Here is a 13,289-nt window from a genome sequence, read left to right as displayed (position 1 = left end):
TTTTCTTCTTTATCTGTTTACATTCATTTTTCATTTCTCTTAAATTTACCTGTATTTTCGCAGTATTTTGGCACAGAAGAAAAATGGAGCTAGCATGATGGAAATAGAGCAAAATCTAGATGGAAACATTTGCCGATGTACAGGATATCGAGCTATTCTGGATTCTTTAAAATCAGCTGCTAATGACGCAACAGAGGAACTGAAAGCTCCATTCCAAGATATCGAGGTTTTATTACTATTTTTCATTCATTCATTTTGTTCCTCAGTTTGAATTCTTGGGCTGATGGCAACCCTGGTTACGCCGACTCTCAATGGCTGTAATAATTGCAGTTTTCTCACTAATGAAAACCTAAGCCTTCCTTTGGACACACTAAGCAGAACAAAACAGCCTTATGATTAGAATATCGAATTGAAATTAAAAGTTGTCCCTACAGCTTCTTTAAAAAAAAAACTGACCAGTTATAATTATTTTGATAATTATTTTTCAAACTGCGAATGATTGTAAGGCGAAAGACACACTTTTTGCTTCAACAAACTTCCTTTGCCCTACTTCTCTCATCCAATCGTTCCTATCTGATGTTCAGTTTTAAACACAATGCTAAGTTCTTGAGTAAGAATTGATTCTGGAATCTCAAGCTGCTAAGTGACATGAATGGCTATTTGCAAGGGTACGTAAGAGGGTTGTTTCTTAGGCAATTTTTTTTAATATTACGAGAGCATACAGTACACATTGATTGGGAAATGCTGGGCTTTGTCCATTCAAATCTCTCGTATCCCTAGACCTCCTCCCTCTAACCTTCCAAATAAAAATGATTGGATTTTAATCAATCAAGGGATTCAAAGAAGAATGTGTGAAAACCTGTTCAAAGGATATTTATTGCTCTGGGGGCTCATTTAGGTCATTGGTTCCAATAATAATCAGTTATCCGATAATTAATTATTGGTTCAATAATAAAGTAATCGATGGTTCAGTGATCACTTGGTAAAACTTCTTCGATCGTGGTTGATATAATTACCACCTGAGATGATAGTAAGGCGAAAAGACCACTTTATGCATCAAAAAAATTCCTTCATACTACATCTCTGATCTAATCGTTTCTTATGTAATGTTCAGTTTTGCACACAATGTAAAGCTCCCGGATAAGAAGTGCAAAAGCAACAACAACTGTAGTTGATGCCTGCCATTTATATAATACCAGTAATGCCGGTTTGTGCGAGGTTAGGTAATTGTTCCCTCTACTAATTGCGAACTCCTTCCGTCTGATGAAAGTAAAATCTCCTGGAACTAACTTTTATGAAAGCAAAAACGCCTTAGAACCAAATGTGTACTTCTCAGATGGCGCTATCACCGTTTTTTTCTTTTTTTTAAGAATTCATAAGGTTTCGAAAAAGGATTTATGAGGAAAAATTACTATTCCCTACCGTAAGCTGCTGTAAGTCACATGCAAAAACAATCACTAATGCCAATAAATAAGGAACTAGGTAATTATCCCTTCCCCAAGAATAGCTTGGTGAGGGCTCTAAGGATATTCTCATCAAACTGCTGATAGAATAGAATATACAAATTTCTTTCACAGCATGGTTGACGAATTTGAATTTTACGTCGCAAATAGCATTATATATATATATATATATATATATATATATATATATATATATCATATCGAAAGAATTTAATTTGAGCTTCATGTCAAACATAATCCAAACAAAATATATAAGAAAAAAAATGAGTCAAAACTTAGTTAAAAAGTCGAAAAGAAAAAATAAACAGATAACAATAAATTAATGACTAGTTTTCCTGGCATAATAAAACTCTTTTATTATGCAGAGAGTTTTATTATACAACTCAACAAAACTCTTGCGATATTTTTCATGTTTCGTGGGAATGGAAGTCAGTTAGGGGACTTTTTTGGATTTTATAGCGGATGGTCTGTTGCGGGCGGGAAGTTAGGGTTCGGGGATGATGGAACGTCATCGAGGAACAGACAGGGTCTTGGTACCGAAGCGAAGGCATATTAGGCCCTTTCTCTTAGCCTAAGTGTTAAGCTTGAACTTACCTAGTAGATAATGAATGGAAGCTTCCTTTCACCATTTATGATTTTAAGTGCTCGTTTTTGGACATTTTTAATCTTATAAATATGCTCTGAAGAAAGACCAAAATACCACACTGGACAAGCAAACTCAAGTATTGGCCGAATAAAAGATCAATAAAGTCGGAGAAGATCCTTAGGGGAGTAAGAAAAAAAAAATTGAGGATGCTTTGAAGATGGGCATCCCACTTCAATTTCTTGTATTTTTGCAATTATAAACATAGAATAAAGAAATTTGATGATAGCAAAAAACATCTGAGCACTAATAAAAGTTGAGATTAGCAGGAGAATTCAGGGAGAACCCTGAATATTTAAATAGAAATACATGATTAAAGTCCTATGCATCACACAATAAAGAACGTTATAATGTCTAATCACCTAAGATTTTTGGTTCAATGCAACGTTTTCCCATGCTATATCCGTGGTCGATGCTGCATAAATCTTTCCAAAATCTTTAGAAATACCAAGTTTGTCTTAGGCTGTCAAGAGCGTTTTACTCTTGTACAAGGGTGTCAATTCAAGGAAATTGAGGGGACAGATGGGGATGCACGTTCGAAAATCTTGGGGGACAATTTTGTTGTTTTTTCTACTTTTGGGTAGAAATACTAAAAGTAAACCTTTTTCCATGAAAAATACCAAAAACAATGATTTTAAAAATCAGGGGGAGGACAAACCTGAGGTGGGTAGAGATGGAGCTATACTGAGATTCGCCAGAAATTAATTGAATTAGTCTATTGTCTAATAAACACGTCTAGCAGTCTAATTCGTTTTTTGAAGCTATTTTCTTTTTTAGGAAGTTGCTTCAGTTTGTCCCTACTCTAAAAGATCATGCTCATCTGGGGGGGAATCCCCAGGGTGTAACAATGATTGCAGCCCGAAAAAAGAATTTGGAACTGAACGGTAATTTCTTAATATGGACTATTCTAGAATCTTTTGTTAATCTGGAAATGCTCATATGAGTTTATTTATTATACTCACCTGCATAATATCTTGTTTACGGTAAAAACTAAAGTAGGCTGGTCTTGTTATTTTGGAGTCATACAAAAAAACAAAGCATATAATACAAAATTCTATATGAAAAGTCGTTGAAATTAAATATTATTCTATTTCATGTTAATTAATTTATTAGACTAGCCAAAAAGTCTGCCGGGCGACCGGTATAAAAAAAAAGTTAGCCGTTGACTCCCTTTTAGGATAAAAAGAGTGTTGTCCCCTTCCTCCAAGAACAAAATTTCAGTCCCATTCCCCCCAAAAATATTCCTCTGGAAGTCGATCTTCTGGACTTGAGAACAAATGGGGTATATAAACTGTCTTATAAAGTTTATCACTGTTAACTGAAATCTACTGGCTGTATGCAATGTCGATAATAAGAAATAGTCGCTTGTCTTTAGACTTAAAAAGAAGAAAAACTCTAGCGTATACTCTTTTGTATTCGCTGTCGCTATTGGAAACCTGCATACTGTGCTAATGATAATTATTCGCTTCAGTTACCCGTTGTATAACATCACCCCTTCGTTTCAGATTAGTGATTAATCGGGATCTACGGCACTGACCAAGGATTTAAAGCATGATATTTTCTATTATTTAGTTTTTCTTTTTTTTCCTTTGCTGGTCATCAACTTTCAAAATATTATCCTATTTTCTTCCTTTCTTTTCTTTTTGGAAATAGGAAGGGGATATATGTAAAAGATATTCATTATGAATTTACCACTCAAAAGGATTGCCTTTTGTAGATCATATTTTGACTAACCATGCCGATTTAGTCACCTCAAATATAGATTCGACGTTTCCATAACGAAAGGGCTGATTTTAAAGTTAAGCAATTTTATACATGCAGGAAAATAAGGTCAAATATTCTGCGGGAAGGTTTTTTTTTTAAGTTCTATGATCTCAGTTAGAAGAAAGTGTTGAAAGTATTTCATATAGCTGGTTGCTATAACTCAAGTAGTCTCTGAATTAGAGTTACCGAAAAATGTCTTGTCGAAGTCTTGGCAGATACCTCCTATCTCTTAAACAGTAAACGCCTGTGCCAAATAGACAGATGGATAAATATAAAGTAGAGACACTTTTGAACTCTTTGTTTTGAGAACGAAGACGTTCTTGACTAATAATACCCCCTCCTCCCACACGCAAGGTGATAATTGTTGTTTTGAATTTGCCTAAGAGTTGTATTTGATGTTGGATATCGTCTATGTCTACAATCAACTGAAACAAAATGATTGTCAACAAAGAAAAGATTTGCTTGTATTTTCAAGACAAATTTCGCAAGCAAACATTGTCGAATTACGTTAAAAAATAATGCATTAGGAAACACTAAATGAAAAAAAAAACTCAAATCAAACAGTTCGTGGTACCGAACTGTAGTAAGGAGCGACCCGGCTCAATTGTAATGGAAACTCTAAAAAATGGAATTTTGATACTAATAGTTACATCAAAAGAATCGCATTTTACTGCTGATTTTCAAAATATAAGTTACATCAGGTCTAGTCCTACTAATCAAAAGTTTTAAGCCTGAGAATATTTGCCTTATTTTAGAAAATAGGGGGAAAAACCCCTTAAATGCCATAAAATCTTAACGAAAACTACACCATCAAATTGAACGCATCAGAGAATCCTACTGCAGAAGTTTCAAGCCTCTACCTACAAAAATGTGGAATTTTGTATTTTTTGCCAGAAGACAGATCACGGATGCGTGTTTATTTATTTATTTTTTGTTGTTTTGTTTTTTTTCCCCAGGGGCGATTGTATCGACCCATTGGTCCTAGAATGTTGCGAGAGGACTCATTCTAACGGAAAATAAAATTTGTAGTGATCTTTTTAAGTGACCTAAAAATTGGAGGGGACTTAGGCCCCCTCCCACGTTCATTGTTCCCCAAAGTCACAGGATCAAAATTCTTAGATAGGCATTTTATTCAGCATAGTCGAAAAACCTAATGACTATGTCTTTAGGGACGACTTACTCCCCCACAGTCCCTGTGGGAGGGGCTGCAAGTTACAAACTTACATATAGGGCTGCAAGACCGATTTTTACATATAGTAATGGCTATTGGGAAGTGTATAGACGCTTTCAGGGGGATTTTTTGGGTTGGGGGGATGAGGGGAGGGGTTTATGCGGGGGAACTTTCCGTGGAGGAATTTGTCATGGGGAAGAAAATTTCCATGAAGGGGGTGCAGGATTTCTTAGCGATTTTTTATAAAACAATGAAAAAATTAATATGAATTTTTTTTCAACTGAAAGTAAGGTGCAGCATTAAAACTTAAAACGAATAGAAATTGTTACAAATATGAGGGGTTTACCTCCTACTAATACCTCGCTCTTTACGCTAAAGTAATTTTATAAATTTCAAATCTTTATTCTAAGGCCTTTGTGATTCAGGGTTCATTCCTAAGGATTTTGGACACAATTTAAGCTTTAGTGTAAAGAGCGAGGTATTGAAGAGGAGGCGAACTCCCTCATAACGTAATAAAAACATATGAATATAGAAGTTCGTTGCGTAAATTAATTCGTAAATTATGTATATTTTTACTAATAAAAACATTCGTAAAAAATTAAAAGTTTTAGTTGCCTTTTTAAGTAACCAAAAAATCGGAGGGTAACTACCTACTCCCCCGCTCCTTTTTTCTCAAAATCGTCCTATCAAAACTATGAGAAAGTCATTTAGCCACAAAAAATAGATTAATATACAAATTTTTTTTAATTATTCATGTGCGGAGAGCCAAAATCAAAACATTTATTAACTTAAGAACGTTCAGAAATTAAACAAAAAAACTAGTTTTTTTTTTAACTGAAAGTAAGAAGCGACATTAAAACTTAAAACGAACAGAAATTACTCCGTATATGAAAGGAGCTGTGAGATGTTCCCTCCTCAACACCACGCTCTTTACGTTAAAGGTTTTTACTGTTTTAGAAAGCAGAGTTGAGAGAAAGAGCCAAACTTTAGCGTAAAGAGCGGGGTGTTGAGGAGGGAACAGCTCCTTTCATATACGGAGTAATTTCTGTTCGTTTTAAGTTTTAATGTCGCTCCTTACTTTCAGTTAAAAAAAACTTATTTAAGTTATTACGTATTTTTATTTAATTCCAATAAAAGAACAACAACAGAGGTAGTAAGAAATATCCAAATCCAAGTAAAAAAAATACAGAATATAAAAAAGCCTGATAAATTTATTCGTTTGGGTAAAATTAAAAATAGTACAAGAAAAACTCCTAATATACAAGAAACTTTGTACTGCACAGTAAGAAAAGTCATTGGTGATATAAATCAAAAGCATGCAATAAATGCAAAAAACAGAAATATATAAAGATTTTCAAATGCAAAACAAAACTAAAATAAAGGAGCATATAGGGTTACTAGAGGGTAAAAAAAATCAAGTTCAATTTTAACATTAGAACAAAGTAAAATCGTGTACCTTAATGTCTCGTTCTAGTTTCAAAGCGATAGATGGTGTCACTTGGTTTTACCCTGCATCAATCAAAGATCTCACAGATGTGTTAAGAAAATGTGAATCTGACAATGGCTTTAAGATAGTATGTGGCAACACTGGAGCAGGTATTTATTAATCTAGCCTCATGAATATTTTAGTCCAATTGTGGAAAATGTCTTTTTTATAGTCGTTACATAATCTAAACTACATATTTTCATGCACTTTCCACCTTTTTCTTGGGGGGGGGGGGGTTTCAAGGCATTCACAAGTTTTCCTGCTACTTACACAACTAACGCATTTCAAATATTTATACAAATGAGAAATATTACAGGTGTTTAATAGAAATGAAAGCCCGGGTGTTATATCTATTGGGAAACTTTTCCACTGGTCAAATGACGAATTTGTGCCCCCACAAGGACTATGAAGTTTTTCATATTAAGAGCTTTTATCTTACATGACATCTTCCAACTTCCAGCGACATAATGAAATTCCGCTCAAATAGGTTTTCAAGAATATAACTTGTGCAATACGAACCCTTTTCATGGACAATGAGTGAATGAGCAAGTTTTATTAGTGAGCCAGCCTTAAAATTTTTAAACTAATAAAATTAGAAATATAATACACTCATCATAAGCATACGCATACTCGTACACATTCTCACACCTTTCACAGATGCACACACACACACACAGACCATCAGATGCATATACACTTGCCTACACATGCTCTTACACATCCACACACACATAGCCTACATGTATACAAAAAGTGCAATAAAAAAAATTACTGTTTCTTCTACAGTTAGCAACTTTTCCAAAATTAACAGAAACTTATTCATCTGCTCGATCAAAAGCTTCATCTTTACAAATTCTTAAATTTACAAATGCTACCCCGGGGGCTCACATAAAATATTATATAATTGATTGCTGCAGAAAGTAAAATCTGAATACTAATATAAAATTTAAAAGGGAATATCACCCTTGTACTTAGGTGGAATTGAGACCGAGCCGCTACCAAGAAAGGCATTTTTCAGTTAGAATACCAAAAACAGGCATTTAGGAAAATCTAGCGAGAAGGGGCAAATAAATTAGGGAGATGTAGTTGCCCCCTCCACTCCATTTGATATGCATATCCGAAAGTTAAACCCACAGCTTGATAGAATTTAAAGCCAGAGTCACCATTTGTACTGTGGGTGAGTGCATGTAAGAGACCCTTCGGTAAAGTGGTTGACGAATTTCAACAATCGATACCCCGAGCTTTTATACTAGTTAAAAAAGAGTTTCATCCTCTTGACGGTTACTTTTGCTAGGCAAAGATGAATAAAAATAAGAATGTAATATAAAAATTGTTGTATTTTAGCTTAAAATTACCCGAAATTACCATGCCTGAAAGGAAAATGTTTCTCTCATTTCTTTCTATTGCGCATGTTTGGATAATGCTTACCTTAAAGCTTTAAAAAGATATATTCTGTATTCGAATCATAAGTTGCTAGAAATGTCCTATAAATATTTTATTCTATGCACGTACTTAGAATTTTTTTTTTGGGGGGAGGGGATACAAAACAAGTTCTTTTGATAATTTGAATCAGAAATGTCCTAAAAGTCGGGGGGTTGAATTAGAATTTTGGAGGGCCCGGTAACCATGACCCCTTGGGTACGTCGGTATTTCATTTGTTTTTAGTTTCAGGAAAGTTTGATTTAGCAAGGGGCTTATTAGGGCATGAGGTTGTTTTCGATTCTAATTTGCTTTTTAGTTTTGCCTGAAGACAATTTTCCGTATCTTATTCACGATAAGAACCAAAACAATATTTAACCACAAGTTGGTGCGTCTGGGAAAATAAAAATACCGGAAGATGTTATCACGACTCTGAAGGTGTGAGATTATTTTAAGTAAAAGTTTATATTCCTTCTATATACTATTGCCTTGTGGCAATACCTGAATAATATTCAGGCTTAACCATACTAAACAACCTTGACTAAACAACCTCCGGAGAATAATCTATATATCGGCAACTAATAGTATGCTCTCAATAAATTGATATAGAGCCTCGTTTGATATAACACTACCCGTCGACATTACACTACACTAGATGACATCAAATTGGACTCACCAAACATTACAGATGTACTAGAATTTCTTAACTGTGTGAAGAGCAATAAGACGCTAGGAGAGAATGGAATTCGAGGTGAAATATAAAAGGTCTCGTCTGCTCTATCCACAGCGTAACCACCTGTTTTTACAGCCATGGACGAAAAAGATTTTCCCAAAAGACTGGAATGCATCAGTTTAAAAATAAAAGGACATACAAAGTTTACAAAGAAAAGGGTGTTTGCTGTAATTAGAGACGTTTCCTTAATTGACCATGCAATTAAATTCATCTGCTTCATTCTTTTAAATAGATTTGAAGATGCACCGGACAAGGGAATCCGTCCTGAACACGTAGGTTTCATATTAGGAAAGGGTTTTGTGGAAAGATGCTTATGATTTGGCTCATTCAGCAGCAGTAAAACGGATATCACTTACCATTGCTCATTGATTTCATTGACTTCATTGATGCTTTTGACTCACTAATCAGAAAAAATTTATGGAAAATTATGGCTGAAAAAGGAATGGAGAAACCTTCTTCCGTGTCTTAGGCGATAACGCTCTAAATTTTCCAGTGGAAACAGGGAATTCCACTATTGCCCAAATTATTCAACTTCATGACAGATTGGATGATGATCAACGCTCAAGTGTTTTGCATTTGTGGGTAGGTGTTTTGTATTTTATGTGCTTGAATGATTAATAATTTAATATTGAAAGTCTTGCTTCATGGTCCCCTCTTTTACAGGCCATTGAGCCTTTTTGAGGGACTTGTAATTGTGTTACTGAGGTGTTTTATTTTTCTGTTTTTCGTTTTGTTTAAACATATTTTACTTTTTATCTTAGAGCCGTTTTTAGTCAGCGGGATAGTTTTTTATGATCCTCGACACACTTGGATTTTGCAGAAGGCTTTGCCTTGCTAGAAACCACCATTGATGACTTGAAAGACATGATTAATACCATCTTTAGGTCTCGAAGCAACTCGAAGACTAGAATTACGATCCACAACCATTCTGCTTTATGTCAAATAGCTCTAGATCATAAAGCAATTGAAAGCATCGAAGAATTGAAGCACCTTTTATCTATAGTTGCGCGTAAAAAAGTATTTCAACACGCATACCAAGAACTTGGGGAGTCTTGACTGGTAAAAATAAAGAGCTATGGATGAAGGCGTGAATTTTCGAAAAAAAACGAAAGTCAGAGGCTCTGCTGCGTTTGTTTGAGTTTTAGTACTGTATACGTGCGACCCATGGACACATTTTAAATGTTTTTTATTTTCAGTAAAGTGCAAATTATGGTCTGGTCTTGAGAAGGCATCGGGGAGACATAATTTTCAGACTTTTCAACTACACTGAACAAAATGGCTATCTCAAAATTTTGATTAGATGTGTTTTGGGAATTGATGGCGTGGGGAGCATATTGTCCTCCAACAACTTTTGACTAAGAAAAAAGGGCACGAGCCCTTTCAACTTCCAATAGAATGAGGCATTTTTGAAGTTTTTACGACAGCAAATAGCCATCCCAAATTTCTATCAGATGCATTACATGCAAATACGAGGTTAGGGGTGGTGCAGGTTATCCATCCTTCGATCATTCCGAATCTTAAAAGGGTCGATAGAACTTCTGATTACCAATCCAACGAGCCTCCTCCAAAGTTTGTACGATCACCCTTTCTATATATACCTTATAGGCCCCCAGGGCGTAACTTACCTTGCCCTGAGGGCTGTTGGTAGGGGTGGTTGTCATCCTCAAAGACAGTATTTCCGGTCCTTTCAATTACGCTGAACAAAATGGTTATCTCAAAATTTTGGTTGGATGTGTCTAGGGAAATGGTGAGCGAGAGAGGGGGTTTAGTTGCCCTCCAATAGATTTTGACTATTAAAAAGGGCACTGGCACTTTCAGTTTATAATTGAATGAGCTGTTTTAGGAGTTTCTACGACAGGAAATGGCCATCTCAAAATTTCTATCAGATGCATTTTGGGAAAAATACAAGGTGTGGGGGAGGTATCCACCATTCGATCACTCTGAGTCTTAAAAAGGGCACCTGAACTTCTGATTATGAATCCAATGAGCCCCCTCCGAAATTTATAAGATGACCCTTTCTATATATACTTTATATGCCTCCAGGGCATAACTTGAAAATCTTGCTGTGAGGGCTGTGGTGGGGTGCCATCCTCAGAGACATAATTTCCGGATCTTTCAATTACGTTGAACAAAATGGCTATCTGAAAATTTTTATTAGATGTGCTTGGAAAAATGGTAGGCGTGAGAGAGGGGTTACTTCCACTCCAATCCCTTTTGACAATTAAAAATGGCAATGGCCGTTCAATTTACAATTGAATAAGCTGTTTTCGAAGTTCCTACGACAAAAAATGCTCATCTCAAAATTAAAATCCGATGCATTTCAGGAAAATACGAGATTGGGGGGATATCCACCCTCCAATCACTCTGAATCTTAAAAAAGAGCACTAGAACTTCTGATTACCAGTCCAATGTCCCCCTCTAAAGGTTATACGATCATCCTTCTATATATAACTTATATACCCCCAGGGCATAACTTACAACCCTTGACCTGACGGCTATAGGGGGGGGGGGGGTGTTATCCTCAAAGGCATATTTTCCGGACCTTTCACCTACGTTGAACAAAATGGCTATTTAAAAAATTGATTGGATGTGTTCAAGGAAATGGTGGACGTAGGAGGGGAAATAGTTGCCCTCCAATCACTTTCGACTATTAAAAAGAGCACTAGTCCTTTCAATTTCCAATCAAATGAGCACTTTTTGAAGTTTTTTTTCGCAACAAATGACCATCTCAAAATTTCTATCAGACATTTATGAGATTTATGAGAAAACATGTCCATTGCAACTTGTAAAGCAAAAGAAGGACGATCCCTGCAAGCCATAGATTACGGAGGAAATAATAGACATAATAAACAATAGAAACTTGTTATATGAGCAATATCTTAATAGTCAGGATGACGCATATTTTATAGAATTCAAGGGAGTGAGAAATAAGGTGAATAGTATGAGAAGGCGAGCAAGGAAGAAGTACTTTGAGGAAGAGTTTTCTGATAATAAGGGAGATACAAGAGCTGCATGGCAAGTTATCAATGAGTTCATGGGAAATAAGAAAAATAGCCAGTCGCCTTGCATTGACATAAACAGAAGTTCTGTGAGTGATAAAAATATAGTTGCAAATCATTTTGGTCAGTTTTATTCTCAAATTGGATTGTCTGTTCAAGGAAGTACAAGAAGTGACAGGGAAAATGTTCTCAGTCAGGAATTCAAGGACTCTCGTGGCGACAATGTTGAGTTCCAACTTGAAAAGTGTACAAATGATGAAGTGATTAAGAGAGTGAAAAACATAAAATCGAATTCTGCTGGGGTAGATGGCGTGATTCTTAAAACTTTTAAAGCTGTGATGACATATATACTACCATGTATCCTACATATTATCAACCTGTCTTTGAAAACAGGGACCTTTACAGAAACGCTGAAGCAAGCTAAATTTATTCCACTTTATGAAAGGGGTGCAGGTCAGATGGCGGTAATTGGAGACCAATTTCGATGCTGCCTCTATTTTCAAAAATTCTCAAAAAAGCTATTCATCGTCGTCTATATGACCATCTCACGAAACATGGCCTACTCAGTGACACCCAATTCGGGTTTAGAAAAGATCATTCAACTAGTCACGCTGCCATTCATCTTGTTGATTTTGTAAATAATTGTTTTGAAAAAGGTGAGATCCCCTAACAGTATTTTTTGATTTTAAGAAAGCGTTTGACACCGTAGATTTTAGAATATTATTGCAGAAATTAGAATGCTTGGGTATTAAAGGAGTGTATCTGAAGTCGTTTGACAGTTATTTATGCGGGAGGTCTATTAAAGTGATGATTGATGATGTGTTTTCTTCATCTTATCAAGTGTCGTTTGGAGTACCACAGGGGGTCGGTCCTACCTAGGTTGGCCCACATTACTCTTTACTTAGGCAGCGCTCTTGCGTCGCTGATGACTCTGAAATCTATTATTAGTGAGCAGGATAAATCATCGTCTGGTTCCAGCTGAAAGGAAAGTAAGTAAGAAGTACCAGTCGACAGTTATGTCAAAAACTAGTTTTTGCGCTTCTACCGTATCTGCTATACATCTACCGTTCCTTGACTTTAGATGTAAAACCCTTCTGCAGTGGTGTATCATGTGTTTGCGTTATCTTTTAGTTCTAGATTATTAGTGATGCTGGTCCAACAGCGCTCTGCAATTGTTGGCTGTGGTCTCTGTAGGGTTCAGAGTGAAAAAAGAAAATCTTGACTATTGTATTAAAAGTGAAAAGCATACCAAACATCTGTCTTTCACAAGAATTTGAAATGACCCATTATAAGCAGTCATTTATATAGGACAGACTTTTTTGTGTAGAATCATGAAATTTAGTTTTAGCTTTATTTCTAGACTTGATATGTTTATTCTTTTATTTCAATGAATTGAAAAGATCCATGTCTCTAATCATTTTAGTTACAGTATATTTTGAAACATTTAGGGTGTATCTTTTGCTTTAGAGCTAAGCGCACGATGTGGCGGCCAATCAAAGTATCGGCAATTCCCCTTTTAATTATTGAAATTGTGCCAAAATAAGAAATTTCTCTCGTATAGAGGAGAAGCAGAAAATATATACGTCTTTGAATGAATAATATGTTCTAGGT

At 35.6% G+C, this 13,289-nt stretch overlaps 1 protein-coding gene across 3 annotated transcripts in view; it reads left to right on the top strand.

Moving 5' to 3' along the window:
* Positions 1–13,289, top strand: part of LOC136028074 (uncharacterized) — a 295,077-nt gene that overhangs the window by 23,334 nt on the left and 258,454 nt on the right. For all 3 annotated transcript variants that reach the window (XM_065705682.1, XM_065705681.1, XM_065705683.1), the window contains exons 5-7: positions 64–226; positions 2,884–2,990; positions 6,516–6,637. In XM_065705682.1, the coding sequence (XP_065561754.1) occupies positions 64–226; positions 2,884–2,990; positions 6,516–6,637 (392 nt within the window). The remainder of the gene's footprint in view (positions 1–63; positions 227–2,883; positions 2,991–6,515; positions 6,638–13,289) is intronic.

Source organism: Artemia franciscana, chromosome 6 (genome assembly GCF_032884065.1).
Source record: "Artemia franciscana chromosome 6, ASM3288406v1, whole genome shotgun sequence".
NCBI classification, from domain to species: domain Eukaryota; kingdom Metazoa; phylum Arthropoda; class Branchiopoda; order Anostraca; family Artemiidae; genus Artemia; species Artemia franciscana.
This window is presented reverse-complemented; position numbering and strand designations above follow the sequence as displayed.